Raw genomic sequence first — 22,694 nt, 5'->3', positions numbered from 1 at the left:
CACCAGTGAAAGTAACCAATCACAAATAATATCCTCAACTGCCGCCAGATGTCATAGTGTTGGGCTCCTCAGCACGCCCCAAAAGCAATCAGCTGTTCCTTGAACAGAAAAGCAGCAGACAGAGCTGAAATGTTTACTATTTGATCAGCTGTCACTGTGAGAGGGAATACTTTGTTCTTGGGGAAAATCTGTTTTGTTTGCAATATTCGAACAAGTTCATAGTTTCAACGATGGTGGACGAAAGTATAAATGTGCAGTTCGCTTGCCAACGATGTTTGCAGCCAATTACTATGGATGAAAGCTTCGATAACATCAGCGTTCATGCAATGGCGGAATTAGCGCGTAAGTAAACCAAACGCATTCTATTCGGATTGGAAAAAGTAATTCACTGGGGCTGCAACCGGCGGCAGCTTCCCATGATGTGGGAAAACCTGCAATCATGTATAAGAACGTTCTGCTGCAAACCTCAATTCTTTCAGTCAAGCTGCAAGTTACTCAGGTTTTCACATAGAATTTTGTCTAGATGTGCGCACATGTCATTTACTTGGAGCCTGTGCACTGCAGGACTAGCCTTTCCCTTTACCACGAGGTCCACACTTGGTCACCATACCATAGAGCTTCACAAGTAAGCAAGGGCTTCACCATAACTTGGTATATCCAAAAGACCATGTGTAGTTTCATCACCTATGCTTTACCCATAGCCTTTTTTCTAGTGGAGTGGAAAGTGTCTGCTTGCCTTTGTTTATTACGTTCAACTGTTTATTCCGATTTCTTTCCGACTCGTATCCAGAATTACTCCAAAATATTTGGTCTCTTTTGATAGGTGACCAAGAAGGAATGGGGTTTTGAGTTCATACAGTTTTTTTTTGTGAACCTCAGGAAGCTCCCCGTTAGTATTTATCGGGAGATTCTCAAAAACCTTTTGGAAGAACTTTTCGGACATTAGTATCCTGTTGCTAGAAGCGTAGTGTAGGCTGTTGCCACCAGCGTCCTCTTAGACATGCAGGAAGATTATTAGTTCATCCACTATTATATAATAATAATCGTTGGCACAACAATCCATATTGGATCAGGGCCTTAAAGCGTGTTAGAGCATTTCATTCAAGACCGTAACGGTACACTACAGAACACTGTAGGAGGCAATGTGGTCAGCATTACGCTCGCCCGACATTATTACCCTGATTTGACTCAGGTACTCATTCACAACTGAGTCGACTGGTATCCACTATAATCCATAAAATCCTTTTGAAAATTTTTAAATTAAATGAAATGATGAAATACAAATGTTTATTATGGCATTTTTTCAACAGAATAATCTGCTTAACTGGTAGCTACAACTTTGATAATGTATTATTTTCCAATGTTTGAAATGAATGAAAAAAAAATTGGAAATCGGGCTCTTTTCGACATTATTGGAAAAAACCTTTAGACGCGAGAGCGCCAAACAAATTTGTGATGTCAAACAAACATTATTGTAAAAGAATTTTAATTTGCGACGAAGTCGGAATAGACGTTTTTTGAAAGACTTTCTATGCAGGTTTTCAGCTAAAAATTCAAAATATTCCTTGAGATGTCTCCAAACTGCAACTCTACCGTTCACATGAGTTCACTTTATATAGTAACGACGTCATATACGTTAGAATGCAACAAACTCATGTGAAATGCACAAATTTAATCTTCTATAACTTCGTTAAAAATGGACTTAAGAGGGGTTTTGGGTAAATTCTAAAATATGGTAATATGCCATTATTAACTTTATTTGATCAAATATTGGAGTGGGATTTAAAGTCCAGATTTTGTATAGATGCAATAAAGTGAATTTTTTCAGATTTTTCAGTTGTATAGGTGCTGAGAACGAGACCTGTTTCATTTTTTGGGGCATACATTTTGAGTCCTTACTTCCCTACATTTCACCCAATATAAAAATAAGATAATTTTCGAAAAGTACTAATCGAGCCCATTCATGATATTCTGTGAAAAAAATTGTTTCTCCCCTCTTTGGTGATGGGAAATGTGACTCTTATCGGTGGGTCGACTCGTTTTGACTCACATATTTCCGAGTTACTTCATGCACGAAAGCATACATACATGACATATACAGTACGTATATTGCATATCGTTGGTTAAATGTATAAATATATCTCTCTGAATTAGGCACTACCCCAACGCTTCATTAGCATACATGTACATATAAATACATACATATGTCTGTCTCGAGTAATTGATATTAATATACAAATGAGTAAAAAACTCCAACAAAGTATTTCTCTGCGACCTCCCATTCATAAGAACTCACTTTGTTGAGGTATTGCCGAATTGATATGAGGTGATGACGTCATACACGTTGTAGAATGCACGAAATTAACAAAAAATGGCGAATTTTCACCTTCTATCATTTTGTTAATAATAGTTTGGAATTTGCATGCATGGGAAGCCCTCCCTTAGACTCAACACAAAATGGGGCCACTTGCTGTATATGAAGGGATCCACAGACCACACGTTCTCACCAACTGTCATGACAATGGGTCCAGCCGTTTCCGAATAAATCGAGCGTGACAAACAAACAGACTTCGATTCGATTTTGTGCTTCACACAAAACCTTAAACAAGGCGGGAAACCGGAGCTGGGCGCTCCAGGTATGAAAGGTTTTGTTTGCTTCTTCTGTGAGTATATTTGAGTGTAGAACCATTCCATTCGTATGTAGCCCGTTATGTATAAGCATTTAGCATGTCAGATTTAGTACTTCGGGTTGTAAATTTTCACGATAAAGACAACTTTGAGATACTGTAACTTTATTACTAATGGTATGATTTTGATCAAACTTGGGGATAATATGCTTCATATTATATTTTATACTACTACCAACTTTTATAACTCTGGGATAAACTTAGGGGGGTTTTGCCCAATTTTATCAAAAATATGGTAATATACTATTATTAACTTAATTTGAACAGATATCGATATGGAGAGTATTTTGAGGCCTGGCCACCATATAGAGGCAGCTTCATGATTTTTTTCAAATTTTTCGGTTGGGTAGTTTCTGAGAATGGGTCCGTTAAAGAAATCATCACACCTTTCTAACGAATCTCAAAACTAAGACCGGCTTTGAAAAGTACTAGTCGAGACCTTTCATTTGATACCTAACATGACTCTATTCGGTGAAAAAAATTTTTACACCCCCCTTTTGCATGTATGAGAACCTCCCCCTAGTTTTGCAAACAAAACCTTAAAAAGGCTCGGGAGTAGTGGTGGATTCTTCATGAATGGAATTTGAACTTTTCACTCGAATGTTAATTATGACGTCAGCATCTTATTTGCATGGCTTAGGAAATTGATAAGTTTGAACTTCTATAACTCTGACACTACTATAACTTTGAGACTAATCGATGAAACTTGGTATGCATATGCGTGACAATGTCCTCTATGCCCGTGCATTTTTTACTCTTAGGATGAACTTAATTGAGGTTTTCCTGTCAATTTCTAAAAGTTGGTAACATCCTATTAGTAAGTTTATTTGAGGAGATATCGGAATGGGACATATTTTGAGGCTTAGATTCCATATAAGTGTTTTATACGAAACCTTAAAAAGGACTGGGGGCAAGTAAATTCTTCATTAATGGAACTTTAATATTTCAGGTGAATGTCAATTATTCTCCTTAATTATGACCTCAGCAACCCATTTGCATAGCTTCAGTTACAGTAAATTCGAACGAAATTAATAAGTAACTATGACGTTTTGATACGCGGATTTGCGTGCATGCATGCGTGTGAAAATGTCCTCTGTTTCACACAAAACCTTAAAAATCAATTTAAAACAATAAAACACATTCAAAGTGATTGGAGAATGAATTTAGGCAAACTAAAGTTTTCCTAGTATATTGTGATTTCTATTTGCTGGTATTTGACATTCAGAAATTAGAAAGAAGTCTTGGAAAACGATAATATGAAAATATGAAAAGCTAACATATTCCTACCTCTGTCTGCATAAACACACTCCTAAAGTCAGCACTTACCTGTAATTCGTACTATAAACTCAAGAAACCCATTCCTAAATTCCACTTTCCATGATAACCTCATGCGAAAAATTGATCTGTCGTAATTATATTTTCGACTTGCTACAATGTCGTTCATATTTAACATAAGGTTTAAATATTCAAGGTATATACTTCATTCCATATTGAATTGTACACATTTTGTTCATACCGTATTTCACCTTATAATTGTTTTTACACAAAACCTAGAATGGTCGCTTCGTGCACGCTATAAAAGTCTTCTTTTTAGAACACAAAAGGAATTAGCTTCAGAAGTATACAGCTATCACTGATAAATACTAGGAAAGGTTATTGCAGCATTTGAAGAGTGAAGTGCGAAAAAACGCATCTGGCGAAGAAAAAACTATGGTTTCCCCATTACAACGCACCCGTCCATTTTCATGCCATACAGCATACTCATTGGATTTAGTCTCGAGGGACCATAATTTCTTTTCTTACTTCAAAAAGGCACGGAGGTAAAAAGTTATCAGTGCTGTAAATGAGTATTTTTAAGAACTTGATGATTCTCACTATAAAAGCGGTAATACTATGTACAAATACGATTCTACTGGCGTTCTATCATCCTGTTTTTAAGACTTTGTGCGAAATTTTTAGTGTTGATTCAAAAGGGTTTCGTTAAGACGCGTCACCAAAAACAGCCTACTTGTTTAAGTTATAAGGAAGCTCTATATGTAGGAATGGCTCCAGTTTTTCACAGTTCACTATTGATGAAAAATCTTCTTTGAAAAGTGTATTTTTTCACCTGACACGCTTTTGTGAGAAGAAAGCAAGTAGCCCCAATCGTACGCCAATGTTTCTAGTAATACTTGCATTATCTGAAGTATGGAACATCGATTTTATCGGAGTGTATATGACTTCATCCTTCTGACTTGTTGGTAAAATCCCACGCCTGATGCGGTTGCTCCCTTTCCTCTCTGTGAAATCGCTTCAAAATAGTGACCTTTCTATATGTTCTGACAACCATTTCGTCTCACATTTTATGCAGGCTATGGGAGCAGACGCATCGCCTTTATACGGACTTCGTCCCTATATGACTGTTGAAATCTCCAAGTGTGATTTTGAATGTGTGCACATTAATGAGTCTTATGTTTCGAAATTTGCCTCACAAGCGCAAAGTGCACAGCCGTTCACTTATATTTTCAAACCAATAGCAGCAGGCTTCAGTTTTTCGCTGACTAGAAAAGTAATTCCCCAGCACATGGTTCACTGAATGACCATTGTAAAAGATGGTGTAGGGGTTTTTTTCCGAAAAAAACTGTCCCTGTTCAAAGCATTAACATCAACTTATATTAGGATAGGATATTGGTTAGCTTCTGTGCAGCTTTCGATGTGTACAAGGAGCGCATCTCCCATGAGAAAATACACAACTTGTTCGCTCTTCCTTTTGTCGAGCCCGTCGTTGTGTTGTCAGTCCACTGCGAGGTAACAGATCGTTTTCCGTGTAGGGTTGTGAATCTACCCAACCCCCAAACTGGAGGACTAGTTGGCACTGTTTGTTCCGTTTTTAGGCGCGGGAGACTGGCCTTCATCTTTCCCCGTCTACATTTTTTTTTAAGAAAGAACTTCTAGTTGCCACCACAGAAGAGGACATAAAGATATCGGTGTTGGCTCAACAGGTGTCTTCCAGGTTTTGCGCCCCATCGTAGATATTAATCAACGCTCTCGGCCTGTGCGCTATTCTACTCTTTAGCCGATAGAAATAACTTTTACTTTGGGTAAACATAGTCCTAAACCGAAAATCAATCACATCGCCATACCCTAATCAAATGACGTTGAATAATTGAAAAGCACCTCAATAAAAGGCTCACCTTGAAGCAGCAAATAGAACACAAGAAATCAACAACTCAGGCTTAAGTTCGAGCATTTTCTCTAGATGATCCACAAAAACATCATCACTTTCTACGATCATTGCTTTTCAAATTGGTGCTTAAGTCTATATAGACATAAGAGATTCAATTATTGGGATATATGGCAACAAGAAATAAGACGCTAAGATGGGTTACTCTTGCCAATGGATGCGATTATGTTTTATTTATCAGTGTTAAAAATTGAAATCTATTCGAAGGTTCCTATTTATGATTAGGTTGGCTGAGATCCTAAAAGATTTTGATACCTGTTTCTTTGCCAATTTTCTAGTCTATTTCACCTTGATGAAATGTCTCTTGTATTATTTCCCTAGACTACCCTGATATAAGACAACTTAATACCCGTCACCAAGATCCGATATTCTGATGTTTATTTTTTCCCCTTGGTGAAGTCATCTCAATTAATTTATGCAAGTGAAAGCAACACTGTTGTGGCTTGCTCTGTTTTACATTCTTGCTTGGCACCAAAAATGTTAGTATCGATTCGGGACGGGTTGAAGAAGGCCAACAACAGAAAATGAAAGGGCTTGGAAATTACAATTTCACTTGAAATGTCACGTTATTGCATAACTCTTTTTCCATTTCAGTTCCAATATATTCAAATACATCAAATGAAATCGATTCCACCGCCACAAGTTTCGATCATTTCGTACCACCGTTTCGCATGCTGGAGTCAATGAATGGTACAGCTGGATTCATGCTTGTTTCCGATGGACGAGAAAATACTACGTTAGGAACAACTTTACGCGTGCGCGCTGAACTCTATGATTTTTTATCATCTAATTCCGAAATCGACCATCCCTTATGTGATGAATGTACAGATTCGCTCCTTGAACTATTAGATCGTCAACTAAAAACAGCCGAAGAAGAATGGACGGATTACAACAATTATCTGAAGAAATTAGAAATGACTGATGATAATCCAAACATAGAAGTTTTGGAAAAGGAACTGCACGACTTAAATGAAAAAGAGAAAAAACTTATTGATGAGTTATCCATTCTGCAGATAAACGAATCGGAAGTGAAATCAGCAATAAAGTTACAAGAGGAAGAGCGAGCACGTCTTGAAATTCAAGAAGAACGGTATTGGCGTGAATATACAAAACACAGACGTGAGCTCATGACCACAGAAGATGATTATCGGAGTCTCGAGTTTCGAATTGCATATTCGCAAGGACAGCTAGAGAAGCTAGAAAAAGTGAATGTTTTCAATGTGACGTTTCATATATGGCATGCGGGTCATTTTGGGACAATCAATAACTTTCGATTGGGTCGATTACCCTCCGCGCAAGTGGATTGGTCGGAAATCAATGCAGCATGGGGTCAGACGGCTCTATTGCTTTCAGCACTTGCGCGGAAGGTAGGTTTGACTTTCAAACGCTATCGACTGGTACCTTTCGGCAACCATTCCTATATTGAATCACTGAGCGATAATAAGGAGTTACCTTTATATGGTACGGGTGGATTTAAATTTTTCTGGGATACAAAATTTGATGCTGCAATGGTTGCATTTCTTGATTGCTTAACACAATTTAAAGAGGAAATAGAGAAAGGAGATTCTGGATTTTGTTTACCATATAAGATGGAAAAAGGAAAAATTGAAGACTCATCGACCGGGAATTCGTACTCAATCAAGTAAGTACAGTATATTCAAGTAAAACGTATATTGTTTTTATAACGGGATTTACATTTCAGGATACAATTCAATTCCGAAGAGCAGTGGACAAAAGCTTTGAAATTTATGCTAACAAATTTAAAATGGGGCCTCGCTTGGGTGTCGTCACAATTTACGGATGAGAAGGCTGATTTGCAGACTGTGCAGTGATTTTTTGTGGATATTTTAGAATATAAGGTTTACTTTATTGTTGTATGGATGAAGATAAACGTATGATATTTGCATGGGCTATAATCTATTTGAATACAATAATACATAATTATATTGAATTTAGATAAATATTTTTGTGTATTGTTTAACGTGTTCTTCGCCGCAGCAATAGCGCATTCAGTATTAAGAAGCAGTTTCCGTTAATTACTAATTCCTTTAGTAACATTCTGCTGGTGAAATTATCATGTGAGTCACAGGTTTAACGAAATGATTAAACACATTGCAAGCTTCTTAAATCAAATATGAAATATTTGACTGGAATGCAAACTAAATCATCATTGAAACATTGAACTGCTTCCGTAAGAAAAGAGTCGAATCCTAGTCACGTTTATAGACCAGAGTCAGCTTCCTCCAAGCTATAATTTTTAGTTTTAAATGTAAATATCTACTTCGGGAGCGACTTACCCCCTCCATCAGTACAAAACTATTAAGAAGCCGGTTTGTCAATTTTAGGCTAGACTACAAGGAGCAGACAAAAATCTAATCTTGTACTCACGTGGCCGCCAAACACAGAATCTAGAAAGCAGTCTCAACCTTAAAATGAGCACCCTGAGATTATGATTTGAGAATAGATGAGAAGAAACCACTACATCCCAAGATCCTCGATGGGGTGAGATTGCTGTTAATCTAGCTAACACTCATTGGAAATGTGAAAGTTGCCAAAAACTGATATCGTCGTTCGCTGCATTAATAAGAAGAACGTTAATTTCCTTATCAATCGGTGAGTTGTGATGAGGACATGCCGTGCATGTTCCTAGTATGAAATGAAGGTTACGCATATTTGGAGAGTGTGCAGATGCAAGAATTGCACAGGCTAGTTGTTCATAGTCGAGGCCGATGACCAATCGTCGCAGGCGATGATCATAAAATATAATTTCGGTAAAATCCCAGTGCACGTTAATACAGAGAAACCGAAGGAATAATATCCTAGCAGAAATTGTCAATGCTATTGAAATCGAAAGGGCTGAAGGCAGCAAGGAAGTAGAACTGCTGCTTAGTGAAAGAGTAAAATATCCAAAGAACAACAGGAATCGTCTAGAGTTGTGAAGGGAACTCTGAAATCCAGACTGTATGGATACCCTATACTCCACAAAGGAGTAAACAGGATGGAGACTGAAATATGGGGGGTCACAATGTGACGTACTTTAACGTTGATGCTCCGCCTCGAGAATTTCATCCAAAATCTGGAAATGAAGCTATCCCAACACCAAAATAAAATTGATCAGAAAGCTCAGTGGTAATGAAGGTCACACATGGAAAGGCAGCATACCATTCAATGGAGTGCACTATCTCGTAGTGGTCAACGAGTAAGTCGCTTTAAAATGAAGGAGAACATCGACAACGATGGCAAGTAGGCATAGCTGACGTGCTATACTCCATTTAAGGATCGAGGGTGCAATATATATCCTACACCACTAGATACTTCGATATCAAATAGGAAGCATATTTAAATTTCAAAGAAATTGGTTTTGTTTTTTTAACTTTCACGGCAATTCGAAAAACGTTGTTTTGAGAAAAGCTCGTTTCAATTTTATCACAATATTGTTTCCTCTTCATACGGTGTCTCTATATAGAATATATATATAAAACATAAGATGAATAAACATAAGTTTGGAGAGAAGGGTACGATACACGGAACAACATGTCCGATTTTTCCACATTGGCCGGATTATAAGATAGCATATTTGCAAAAGGTGGGAAACGCCTCCCTCTCTGCACCATTTCAGCTCTATTTGCGAAGAGATTTCAAGCCAGGCTTGATAACTTCAAAACGCAAAACACCACCACTTTATTCCTCAACAAATTCTCATTCAAGAATGATACATATCTTAAAATAGGACTCACTTTCGGCAAAGGCTTCTTCATCTGAGCAAAATTTCTTTCCCTGGAGCATTTTTTTGAGGTCTGCAAAAAAACCATTAATCGCTGAACGGCAGATCTGGAGAGTATGGAGTATAATTGGTTCATTTTCCCCATCGTTTTCATCGATTCAATGTATGTCTGTCACACCCAATTTACTCGGAAACCGCTGAACCGATTGTCACGAAATTCGGTGAGAATATGTGGTCTGTGTTCCCTTACATGCAGCGTGTATTGCCAAAAAAGTGAAACAGTTCTCGTTCTCAAAAAATAACCAAACAAAAAATCTGAAAAAAAAATTACAGCGAATGAAATCTAGGCCTCAAAATACATTCCGTTCCGATATCTGCTCAAATAAAGTTAATAGTATATTAATATGTTCTAGAAATGTACCAGAAAACCCTCTTAAGTTCATCCTAGACGCACACTTGACATCAGCATAGGCGATAATATAGGAGATAATTGTGAAAAGTTTAAAGGCAATTCAACTATTATTAATAAAGTTATAGAAGGTCAACATTTCGCATTTCAGATAAATTTGTTGCACCCTAACACCTCATTATCATATAAAGTGGACTTATATGAACGGTCAGGTCTATCGGGGACGTTTTAATGTTGATATTGGGCTTTTTATAGTTATTTGCATATCAGTGTCAGTTACTCGAGGTAGACATGTGTATATATATGTATGTGCTAATAAAGCTTGCGGGTAGTAACCAATATAATAAATATGTGTGAACCTGGTTACCATTGGCTTTTAACTTGCGTACATAACATATATATGTATGTATGCTTTTAGACGAAGTAAAGTGGAAATGTGTGGATATGTGTTATATCTATTTTCATGCGCACATATATATGTATGCAACGTAATGCGATAATAGAAAATGTTTGTTGATTTAGAACGAACACAGGTATGTTCATCATCATCATCAACGGCGCAACAATCGGTATCCGATCTAGGCCTGCCTTAATAAGGAACTCCAGACATCCCGGTTTTGCGCCGAGGTTTACCAATTCGATATCCCTAAAAGCTGTCTGGCGTTCTGACTTACGCAATCGCTCCATCTTAGGCAGGGTCTGCCTCGTCTTCTTTTGCTACCGTAGATATTACCCTTATAGACTTTCCGGGTGGGATCATCCTCATCCTCAAGTAACCCGCGCAACGATTTTAAATTTCCAGAATGTAAAAACTGTTGTTGCTGCGGAATTGCACTCAATAGAATTTGTCTTCAAAGCAAAATTCCGCTTTTCTGAATTTCTGCAGACGCTTCGTCATCAGTTTACCTTAATAAAAGTAAGGTGTATTGTTTCTTGAGTGCTCAGTAGTTCAGTCCGTCAATAGCTTTGTCAGACACATAAGTGTCTAGATTCTTATGTTCCGCAATTAAGTGCTTTTCGTAATTAGGTGCTTTTCATAATTAAGTACTCTTCGTGATTATTAATTAACAAATAAAAGAGTAATTACTTAAAAGAATCAAAATCTTTTAAAACACATCGTTGGAACTAGTTACAAAAAGGGTTAGTTCCAATCTTCCTCTCGTGGTTGGGCTCTTTCTTTTTTCATCCTTCAGGATTATCGACACTTGGAGATAACCAACAATGAGACGAACAGCAATTGTTAGAGAAAGTTAGCCGACTTCTCGTAACATGTACATATGTGTATATTGGAGTTTGGCAAAATATGACGGAATATTTTGTATTCTTAGCTATGTACAAATGTAAAATCGTGTTTCGAGTTCGAGTTTCTCATATAAGATAAAGACTAAACCCTTATACCCGACGCGCACAACTTCCGGTATCCTGACTTGTTTTATTTCTTGCCGATATCACTCACGAGGATCGCAATGCGCACGCAAGGGGTATTGTTTCAGGTTTGCGTCGAACTGCAATCGACGAAATGTCGAATCAGCTGAGGAACAAACAGAATAGTCCATTAAATCCCATTGCGTACAATACATACAATTACATAAAGTATTTCCTAAATAATTACCTCCTCAAAATTTTACTTTGACAGGTAAACGCTCACAAGCCAAAGGGAACGACTTTGATCGCGCTCGTCGTTCGTGTACACCGCGAGGCTCGCGAGTGATATCGGAAAGTAATATACGAGTATGTAATATTCTATATTTGTAGCTTTACCTTTGCGACGATAGTCAATGAACAAAATATGGATGCCATAACATTGCCCCCCAATTATTGCTGTTTTGTTCGCTTTGGACGGCTTTCACTGGCTGCTGTCCATTCATTTTATTTCAGATGTGTAGTTGTGAATCCATGTTTCATCCGTCGTCATATACCTATGTAAAAAATCCTGTTTTCACTTGAATATCTCCAAACAATGCTATGAATCGTCGACTCGTCGTTTTTAATTACATTGCTGGACTGGGGGTCCGAAATGACTCTAATTGAAAAAAGCAAATAAATAGTGTTTCATACAAATAAAATTTTTGTTAACATTTACCATAAACCGCTTATGATATCGTATATTCATTTATTACTTAATCTCTGACTTAATAGAGAGAAAAACTTACCACAAGCTCCACTTGGACTCCACGAAACCAGTTTAGTGTTAAGGTGTTAACTATCTCACGCAACTTCATTTTTTTATCTTCCTGAACTATTTTGTGAACCTTTTTTGTTCTCCGAAACAGCCACCGGTTTGATCAAAGCACTCAGTACCATCGGTGTTTGTATGGCCGCGATTAAATTTAGCATACCGGTCAATAATAGTTGACCTTTCTGCTGCAGAATCTCCATAGAGGGAGAGAGAGTCTCCAACAGTATTTTTCCCAATAAAAAAACAATGTTTTACAAACCTCCGGAATTCCTTTTTATCCATTTTTATGACAATAACAACAGTTTTTTTAATAAGACGTAGACGAACGCCATACACACATCAACCGGTAGCCGACATTCATTCGAAACCATAACATCATAAATCAAATACTTAAGACAATAATAATATGCACCCTCATATTTATATGTATTCGAAATCGTTTTCTACGCTAAGCCAGATAAAAGCAAGCCCGATATTCAGCGTTGGCATCGACAGCTGCCGGTGCGGCTTGTACTACGAAGAGCGGTAATGTTAGGAGATGTTTTAATCACTTTTGTAATGCAGTAATGCTTGGTAATACGATAATGTTAGCTGATGTAATGTTTGATTATGTTTGGATCACGCTCTGTGATGGTAATGAGATATCACCCTTTTAGGTGATATCACTTTTGTAATATTACATACATCAGCTACCCACCTCTATTCACTATGCGAGTGTTCATACTTGCCAGCAGCTAACGTTACGGATATAGCAAGGAGCGTATTAGACACGTAAGTGGGAGAAGCCAAGAAGATTCGTCTCCCGCTTCCGCTAGAATTTATACGGTGAAAGAAAATTATTGCGCACATACCCATTCAACGCATCCCACTGGGACTTTGTGCAAATATTTCGTTCTTGCATCAATATTTCAATCAATGAAAACTAATGAACAAGTCAGAATATTTAAAACTCGGCGCTTCGGGTATAAAGATTGTGTGTTCATCTTATGTGAGCAACTATGCACGTCGTACATAACTGTGCAAAATATTCCTTCATATATTGCCAAACTCCAAGTTATATATATATAGATACATACATATTTAGACATAAATGTTATCATCAATAGCGCAGCAACCGGTATCCGGTCTAGACCCGCCTTATAAAGGAACTCCAGGCATCCCGGTTTTGCGCCGTCCACCAAGCGATCTGGCGTCTTGGTCTACGCCATCGTTCCATCTCAGGCAGGGTTTGCCTCGTCTTCTTTTTCTATAGACTTTCCGGGCTAGATCATACTCATCCATGCGGATTAAGTGACCCCCCCACCGTAACCTATTGAGCCGGCTTTTATCCACAACCTGACGGTCATGGTATCGCTCATAGATTTCGTCGTTATATATGCTACGGAATCGTCCACCCTCATATATCATCATCATCATCAACGGCGCAACAACCGGTATCCGGTCTAGGCCTGCCTTAATAAGGAACTCCAGACATCCCGGTTTTGCGCCGAGGTCCACCAATTCGATATCCCTAAAAGCTGTCTGGTGTCCTGACCTACGCCATCGCTCCATCTTAGGCAGGGTCTGCCTCGTCTTCTTTTTCTACCATAGATATTGCCCTTATAGACTTTCCGGGTGGGATCATCTTCATCCATACGGATTAAGTGACCCGCCCACCGTAACCTATTGAGCCGGATTTTATCCACAACCGGACGGTCATGGTATCGCTCATAGATTTCGTCATTGTGTAGGCTACGGAATCGTCCATCCTCATGTAGGGGGCCAAAAATTTTGTCTTGCCTTCATTGATGTGCAGCCCAAGATCTCGCGCCGCCTGCTCGATTTGGATGAAGGCAGTTTGTACGTCTCGGGTGGTTCTTCCCATGATGTCGATATCGTCAGCATAGGCCAGTAGTTGGGTGGACTTGAAGAGGATCGTACCTCTTGCATTCACCTCAGCATCACGGATCACTTTCTCGAGGGCCAGGTTAAAGAGGACGCATGATAGCGCATCCCCTTGTCGTAGACCGTTGTTGATGTCGAATGGTCTTGAGAGTGATCCTGCTGCTTTTATCTGGCCTCGCACATTGGTCAGGGTCAGCCTAGTCAGTCTTATTAATTTCGTCGGGATACCGAATTCTCTCATGGCCGCGTACAGTTTTACCCTGGCTATGCTATCATAGGCGGCTTTAAAGTCGATGAACAGATGGTGCAACTGTTGTCCATATTCCAACAGTTTTTCCATCGCTTGCCGCAGAGAGAAAATCTGATCTGTTGCTGATTTGCCTGGAGTGAAGTCTCTTTGGTATGGGCCAATGATGTTCTGGGCGTATGGGGCTATCCGGCCTAGCAAGATAGAAGAGAATATCTTATAGATGGTACTCAGCAACGTGATACCTCTATAATTGCTGCACTGTGTGATATCTCCTTTTTTATGTATGAGACAGATTATGCCTCGTTGCCAATCGTCAGGCATTGATTCGCTGTCCCATACCTTGAGCACAAGTTGATGAACCACTTGGTGTAACTGGTCGCCTCCATATTTAACCAATTCGGCTGTAATTCCATCGGCTCCTGGCGACTTATGATTTTTTAGCCGATGAATTGCATGGACTGTTTCTCCTAAACTTGGTGGTGGCAGTATTTGTCCGTCGTCTTCAGTTGGCGGGACGACCAACTCGCCGATGTTCTGGTTGTTCAGTAGCTCATCAAAATACTCAACCCATCGCTCCAATATGCCTATTCTGTCGGAAATCAGATTTCCCTCTTGTCTCGGCAGGATGAGCATCGAGGTGTATAAGGCTTCATCCTGCTGACTTGTTGGTAAAACTTGCGCGCCTGGTGCGGTTGCTCCCTGTACTTTTCTAGTTCACAGACTTGTTGGTTCTCCCAGGCTTCCTTTTTCCGTCTGTGAAGTCGCTTCTCCGCTCGACGGAGTTCGTGATAAGTCTCTGCGCGTGCCCGCGTTCTTTGAGAATGCAACATTACTCGGTATGCGGCATTCTTCCGTTCCGTTGCTAGCTTACATTCATCGTCAAACCAGCCGTTCCGACTCCTTTTGCGGCTGGGGCCAAGTATATTTGTGGCCGTATCTATGATAACGTTCTTCAGGTGATTGTGAAGATCATTTGTTGATGCTTTATCTCCAGGTCCTCTGTTGACTGCGGTTATTGCGGCATCCATTTCCCTCTTATAGGTGTCGCGGACGGTTGTGTTGTGGATGGCTTCAGTGTTCACTCTCACCTGATTGTCAGAGGGGATTCTAGGTGGTATTGTTATTCGAGCCCGGAGCACCATGCCAACGAGATAGTGATCCGAGTCTATATTGGCCCCCCTATATGTTCTGACATTCATCAAGGCTGAGAGGTGGCGGCGTTCGATCAACACGTGGTCAATTTGGTAGAAAGTGGTCCCGTCTGGAGAGGCCCACGTATGTTTGTGGACTGCTTTCCGCGCAAACCAGGTACTTCCAACAACCATTTCGTGTGACCCTGCTAATTGAATAGTCCGTAGTCCGTTATCATTTGTTTTTTCGTGTAAGCTATGGGAGCCAACGTATCGCCTGAATACGGGCTCCTTCCCTACTTGGCTGTTAAAATCCCCAAGTATGATGTTGATATCATATCTGGGACAGGCTTCTAGGGTTCGTTCTACTGCCTCGTAGAAGGTATCCTTCTCCGACTCTGCAGTTTCCTCTGTAGGGGCGTGAACGTTTATGAGGCTTATATTTCCAAACTTGCCTCGCAAACGCAGAGTGCCGTTCGCTTATGTTTTCAAAGCCGATAACAGCAGGTTTCATTTTTTGGCTGGTTAAGAAACCTACTCCGAGCACATGGTTTACTAGATGACCGCTATAATATATGGTGTAGTGGCTCTTCTCCAGGAAACCGGTCCCTGTCCATCGCATCTCTTGCAACGCTGTTATATCAGCCCTATATTGGGACAGGGTATCGGCTAGCTGCTTATCAGCTTCATCTCTGTACAGGGAGCGCACGTTCCATGAGAAAATGCGCAAATCGTTGTTCCTTTGTCGTTGCCGGGTCCGTCGTTTTAAAATCCGTCCTATCCGAGGCTCCTGTTGTGGCTTCGTAACAAGTCCGTGTAGGGTTGTCAGTCCTACCCAACCCCCAACCTGGAGGACCAGTTGGTACAATTTGTCCCGTTTTTAGGCGCGGGAGACTTGCCTTCATCCTTCTCCGTCTGCAGCTTTTCGTCAAGAAAGAGCTCCCAGCGGTCACCACGTGGAGGTGGAGATAGGGTTTGGTAGTAGAGCTGTTGGTGTTGGTTCAGCAGGCATTTCCCAGGTTTTATGCTCCATCATGGGTACCAATCCACGTTTCGCCCCGGGACCTATACTACCCTTTGACCACCCTCATAAAGGAGGCCAAAAATTCTTCGGAGGATTCTTCTCTCGAACGTGGCCAAGAGTTCGCAATTTTTCTTGCTAAGAACCCAAGTCTCCGAGGATCATTGTCTTGTACAGTAAAAGCTTTGACCCTATGGTGAAAAGTTTCGAGTGAAACACACACAACAGAAACAGCTGAAATAGGCTCTGTTGGCTGCCAACAACCGTGCGCGGATTTCATCGTCATAGCTATTATCGGTTGTAATTTTCGACCCTAGATAGGAGAAATTATCAACGGTCTTAAAGTTGTAGTCTCCTATTTTTATTCTTCCCGTTTGACCAGTGCGATTTGATGATGTAAGTTGGTTGGTTTTTGGTGCTGAAGTTGCCACCATATATTTTGTCTTGCCTTCATTGATGTGCAGCCCAAGATCTCGCGCCGCATGCTCGATCTGGATGAAGGCACGTCTCGGGTGGTTCTTCCCATGATGTCGATATCGTCAGCATAGGCCAGTAGTTGGGTGGTCTTAAAGAGGATCATACCCCTCGGATTTAGCTCAGCATCACTTTCTCCAGGGCCAGGTTAAAAAGAACGTATGATTGGGCATCCCCTTGTCTTAGACCGTTGTTGATGTTGAATGTTCTCGAGACCGATCCTGCTGCTTTTATCTGGACTCGCACATTGGTCAGGGTCAGCCTTAACAATTTCGTCGGGATACTGAATTCTCTGGCAACGCTGTCAAGGGCGACCTTAAAACCGCTGAAAAGAGAGTGCAACTGATGTCCATATCCCAACATTTTTCATGGCTTGCCGCAGAGAGAAAATCTGATTTGTTGTTGTTTTGCCTGGACGGAAGCCTCTTTAGTATGGGTCGATGATGTTTTGGGCGTATGGGGCTATCCGACCTAGCAATATAGCGAAGAATATCTTATAGATGGTACTCAGCAACTCTATAATTGCTGCACTGTGTAATATTCCCCTTTTGATGTATGGGACAGGTAATACCTCGATGCCAGTCGTCATCCCATACCTTGAGCATCAGTTGATGAACCGCGTGGTGTAATTTGTCGCCTCCATATTTAACCGACTCAGCTGTAATTCCTTCAGCTCCTTGTGACGTATGATTTTTAAACCGATGGATTGCGCCTGTTGCGGTTGCTCCCTTTACTTTTCGAGTTCACAGACCTGTTGGTTTTCCCAGTTTCCTTTTTCCGTCTGTCAAGTAGCTTCCCCGCTCGCCGGAGTACGTGGTAAGTCTCCGCGCGTGCCCGTATGCAATATTCTTCCGTTCCGTTGTTGGCTTACATTCATCGTCAAACCAGCCGTTCAGACTTTTCTTGCGACTAGGGCCAAGTATCTTTGTGGCCGTATCACCCCCACGTTTGTTTGTGCGCAGACCAGGTACTTCCAACCACTTCGTGTGATACTGCTAATTGAATAATCCGCAGTCTGTTGTATTTTGATGTAAGCCATGGGAACCAACGTATCGCCTGAATAACAGCTCCGTCCCTACTTGGCTGTTAAAATTCCCAAGTATGATTTTCTACTGCTTCGTAGAAGGTATCCTTCTCCGACTTTACAGTCTCCTCTGTAGGAGCGTGAACATTAATAAGGCTTCTATTTTTAAATTCTAAAAGCCGATAACAGCTGGTTTCGTTTTTTGACTGACTAAGAAACCTACTCCGGCACATGATTTACTGGATGGCCACTATAATATATGGTGTAGTGGCTCTGCTTCAACGCTTACATCAGCCCTATATTGGGACACGGTATCGGCTAGCTACTTGGCAGCTCCATCTCTGTACAAGAAGCGCACGATCCATGAGAAAATGCGCAAATCGTTTTTCTTTTTACGTTGCCGCATTCGTCGTTGTGTTGCCAGTCCAGTCCGGGGCTCCTTTTGTGGCTTCGTAACAAGTTGTTTTCCGTGTAGGGTTGTCAGCCCTACCCAACTCTCAACCTGAAGGACCAGTTGGTACAATTCAATATTATGCTCATCCTAAACAAACAAACATTGAATATTACCGTATACTGATGGGTTTTTATATATGTATGTAGGCATCTAAATTAATCGAGCGTATCTTCACGCATTTTTACTTTGTTCTGTGCACAAAACTATGCATATATGTCCGTAAATTAAATATCGCTAATATTAACGTACACAAATGCCAATCGTATTTAACATTACCCGCAAACTTCATTAGCATACATATGTATACACGTGTCTATCTCCAGTAATTGATACTGATATAGAAATAACTAAAAAAAAGCTTAAAAAGAAAACTAAAATGCCTCCAACGACCCCGCGGTTCATATAAGTTCACTTTACATGATGATGACGTCATACGCGTGTTAGAATGCAATAAATTTATGTAAAATGCAAAACTTGGGTCTTCTATAACTTTGTTAAAAATAGTTGGATTGCGTTCAGAATTATTATCGCTTATACTAACTTTGTATTTCTGGGATGAACTTATGGAAGGTTTCGGCTCAATTTCTAAAAGATGCAGATATAGTAGTTGGTGTAGATGTATCATCTTAATTTTTTTTCCAAATTTTTCGGATACTCCCTTATATTTCACTTAATATTAGAAATAAGATTAGTTTTGAAAAGTAAATCGGACCCTTTCATTTGATACCCCACATGACTTTATTCGGTAAAAAATATACAGCCGCCTTTCGCATGTATGATGAGCTATTCCCCTCAAACTCAACACAAAATGGCGTGACTTGCTAAATGCATGACATTCAACCGTTCACCACTTGTGCCACTTTGCTCTATGAAAAGCCTGATATGGATGCAATCGCGAGGCTTTCAAATCCACAGCCAGCGTATGAAACCACCATTGTATTGGTCGGTTACCATCGGCCCCGATGTTCAGACCAATCTTGGCAAATGAATTCTCGTTACCGCGAATTTCGTAACTATACCATAGAAGGCGCCTCTCTCGCAATTTTTCCACAATCAGTGCAACCTCATAGCGATCGCGGATGTGACCACTTTTAATTGCATAGTTGTTATTTATTTGGTTGTATCCGTGTTACTTATTAGTAAATGATGACTCTTATTATATTTTGTGTCAGGCAGGATTTTACTATATCGTACGTTTTCGACCATTCTATCTAACTCAGCAAGAGATTTGGGTTCCAATTTCTACTTAATTACCTGCACCCTTATAAAGAGCCAATTAACCAATTTAGCGTAGAAATATCGACTTCTGCGAAATAATCTTTTACCTACAAAATCATCGAATAAATTACAAACACTAACTAGTTTGCAGTGGTGACATGCCAAAATTGTGTTAAAAAGTCGAGTTACCTCCTTGGGAAAAGAGCATTTCTATTAATGGAATTAGATGGTTCCCTACAATGTTTTTGTAAACATTTCCATTTACTATTCTCAATTCATTCGGCTGCCTCAAATGCTATCTGCTAACTTTTTCGATTAAAAGTGTTTTTGTTCACGTCACATAAGCTAGCCTATTGCAGTCTTCGTCAAATTGTCCGTGGACTCAACTCTATTCCATCTTCAAGTAATAGAAGAATGGAACTTCACAGTTTGGAGTCGATCTCGCAAACACATTTTTTTCACCAACGGAAGTTTTTACACATTTTTCCGGACCCCTTTTTCTAATCAATTTATCCAGCAGACCGCTAATCGTTTAAAAATCTGCTCATTGTACGTCTACTAACCCCAACTTTGCTACCGATATCACCCAAACTTAAATTTCTCGATCGTAGTATAAGAATTTTCTCCATCACTTTTTGTAATTTTTTTTTAAACGTTTTACAAGGCAAAAAAAATGACACGCAGTTGGCGGGGCTTTCCACTCAAGGTCGCCGTTGCGTTTCGCGCATTTCACGTAGAAGTATTGGTTTCCATTTTTGTGATGCATTTGTGTCGAGATTTTCCAGCTTGATGTCAAATCAATCACAGAAGGCGGCGATCTAAGTAATATTATAATGTCAGTTTACCAATTTTCACTCGGTTGTTTGTAAATGACTGCCTGGTTACATGCATTCGCACATACAGAAGTACTATAGAAACACGACTGACAATACATTAATAGATGCGCAGAACGACCTTGACTCGGCCTCAAACCGGATAATTCACTTTTCGTCCGGCTTTTTTTCGAGTTTCAACTCTTGTATATAGTCTCCTTGCGTGACACCTTTTTACTAAACACAGTATTTATGTCAAATTACTTGCAAAACTTTAGATAAACGGATTTAGATCGAATAATTTTCAATTTATACTAACAAACCAGCCTAACAACATTCCCAAGTCCGTGTTACAAAAACTGTCGAGTTTGAAATAATAAAAAACTTGTTTCTTTTTCGTTGGTGTGGATATTTATTCTTGCAAATACCGATATTTCGGGAACCACTTGTTCCCTTCATCAGTGCTAACAAGTGTTAGAATAAATATCCACACCAACGAAAAAGAAACAACAAGTTTTTTATTATTTCAGATAATTAATCGTTGGAAACACCGCATAATTTCACTCAGACTGTCGAGTTTCTGTGATACTCCAATCCCCCAAAAGCGGAAGGATCCCCTTACGCAATTCCATGTAAATCTAAAGGTATTGAAGCAACTCGCTGTCAGGGCATTCAACAAATGGCTTCGCGTATCAGAATCAACCGATCAATGCATCATCGAACGCCTTAATTCCAAAATTCGCAGAAGGGTCATCCTCTTTGCGCTAGGTGTGATTTGAAAACCTGTTCACTAACCCCAGACCAATTTTGCGAAAAAGAAAAGTACTGACTCCTACCCAGGCAAGCAAAGTTCTGAAAAACTAAGGTAGAAACTTGCACAACACTGTGAAAGGTGGGGCCTGTTTGCTAAGTAATTATTACCCTTTATTTAAAATGCCCGTATAATATCAGGTCAATTGGAATGCCGAGAAATTTAGAAGAGAAATTAAATTCCGGTTGAAACAACGAGATGTTCCGGTCTAGAGCAAAGGTTAAGACGGATTGTAGCGCGAGTTAAAAAGAATCGCGACATAAAGCTATTAATTCGTCGCCAAATACCCAAAGTTCATGGTGCTGCTATCTTCGTCTCGCATACTGCTGGCGCAAAATTCGCACAGATTTCTTATAAAGATTTTTAGCAATGTAGCTATAATGAACTCCTAGTCGTCCCTCTTGGGATAGTCTCCCGGTATTTTTGAAAGCAGGTTAATTTGATTTAAGTAAGAGGAGCTGCGATCCCACAACAATTGTAACACACTCGGCAAGGTACTGTGCCACTACAGAAACAAATTGCCTATCAAACGTTATTATATATTTGCACATAAATTTAAATATCACCTATTACATAAAAACGCAGGGTAAGGACACGAACAAACCCTTTCCGCCTCTTAATCTCATTCGCCTCGGTCAGCCGCTAATCAATTGTTTTCGATAAGTTCATCGTCGTCATCCGAGGCCTCGAGCCCCTGCGGTGCCCGCTCAATAGTGGCAGTTCTTTCCGAAGCGCGCTGTGTCCGTTCCTTTAGTTCTCTACACTTTTTAATTCGTATCAGCAATTCGTAATGCTGCTCCACACGTCGCAAACAAGACTCACAAATTGTCTTTGGCAGGGGGTCAGTTGGTGTGATCTAAAACGAGCAGGAATTCATTTGTCGGGTTCAAATCGTTGCACACGATAAGCGAGTTGGTTTTATTGTGTACACTTACAGTTACCGGTAGGTATCCGTTGATCTTTTCCAGTAATCCGTGTCTCTGTCCTTGGTCGCCATAGATGTGAATTACTGTACGATGCATTTCAGAACATAGACGGCATAGAAAACCCGATATGCAGGCTTTGTCAATGCTGCCCATGTCTCAGCAACAACAGTCGAAGAAAGTGAAAAGATACGGAACAAACTGAAAAGTATGAAACTAGCTACTCGCGGCAATTTAGTTGTGATAGAGCCTGTATTTATGTTGGACTCGAAATGTCAAATTTGTTTTTTCCGAAAGTTTGTATGCAAAGGTGTAGATTAAAAGATGTAGTAGAGCGAGGGTTGCTGTGCGTTAAATACTCGTTTCCGAAAAAAAAATTTCTTGTTTAAAATTTCTACCAGACGAACATTAAGTATTAAAACGAGACCTCCATTTATGGAAAATAAAAATTGTCTAAATAAATACAGTCTA

At 39.9% G+C, this 22,694-nt stretch overlaps 2 protein-coding genes across 3 annotated transcripts; one reads left to right on the top strand and one right to left on the bottom strand.

Annotated features, from left to right (window-relative positions):
- Positions 1–82: 82 nt before the first annotated feature.
- On the top strand, positions 83–7,820 carry LOC119650683 (beclin-1-like protein). Its single transcript, XM_038053643.1, has 3 exons — positions 83–342; positions 6,505–7,552; positions 7,613–7,820. Exons 1-3 carry the CDS (start codon positions 231–233, stop codon positions 7,740–7,742), a joined length of 1,290 nt encoding a protein of 429 aa, XP_037909571.1. The 5' UTR covers positions 83–230; the 3' UTR covers positions 7,743–7,820.
- Positions 7,821–21,651: 13,831 nt separating this feature from the next.
- On the bottom strand, positions 21,652–22,539 carry LOC119652005. Of its 2 annotated transcripts, XR_005249512.1 has the most exons (3): positions 22,236–22,539; positions 21,867–22,156; positions 21,652–21,805 (listed from the first exon to the last, which is right to left on the bottom strand). XR_005249512.1 is itself a non-coding variant. In XM_038055935.1 (2 exons), exons 1-2 carry the CDS (start codon positions 22,377–22,379, stop codon positions 21,947–21,949), a joined length of 354 nt encoding a protein of 117 aa, XP_037911863.1. In that variant the 5' UTR covers positions 22,380–22,539; the 3' UTR covers positions 21,824–21,946. The 2 variants fall into 2 exon arrangements, 1 of the variants encoding a protein (XP_037911863.1); XM_038055935.1 differs by lacking the exon at positions 21,652–21,805 and having other exon boundaries at positions 21,824–22,156.
- Positions 22,540–22,694: the final 155 nt, after the last annotated feature.

This window comes from Hermetia illucens, chromosome 3 (genome assembly GCF_905115235.1).
Source record: "Hermetia illucens chromosome 3, iHerIll2.2.curated.20191125, whole genome shotgun sequence".
Lineage (NCBI taxonomy): Eukaryota > Metazoa > Arthropoda > Insecta > Diptera > Stratiomyidae > Hermetia > Hermetia illucens.
This window is presented reverse-complemented; position numbering and strand designations above follow the sequence as displayed.

What these genes read in the sequence shown, in the direction of transcription:
- LOC119652005 (XM_038055935.1), bottom strand. Translation starts at nt 22,379, where the DNA reads ATGGGCAGCATTGACAAAGCCTGCATATCGGGTTTTCTATGCCGTCTA. An exon ending in ACGGATACCTACCGGTAACT is followed by an intron (nt 22,157 to 22,235) that starts GTAAGTGTACAC and finishes TGCTCGTTTTAG; the next exon opens with ATCACACCAACTGACCCCCT.
- LOC119650683 (XM_038053643.1), top strand. Translation starts at nt 231, where the DNA reads ATGGTGGACGAAAGTATAAATGTGCAGTTCGCTTGCCAACGATGTTTG. An exon ending in TGCAATGGCGGAATTAGCGC is followed by an intron (nt 343 to 6,504) that starts GTAAGTAAACCA and finishes TTTCCATTTCAG; the next exon opens with TTCCAATATATTCAAATACA. An exon ending in GGGAATTCGTACTCAATCAA is followed by an intron (nt 7,553 to 7,612) that starts GTAAGTACAGTA and finishes TTTACATTTCAG; the next exon opens with GATACAATTCAATTCCGAAG.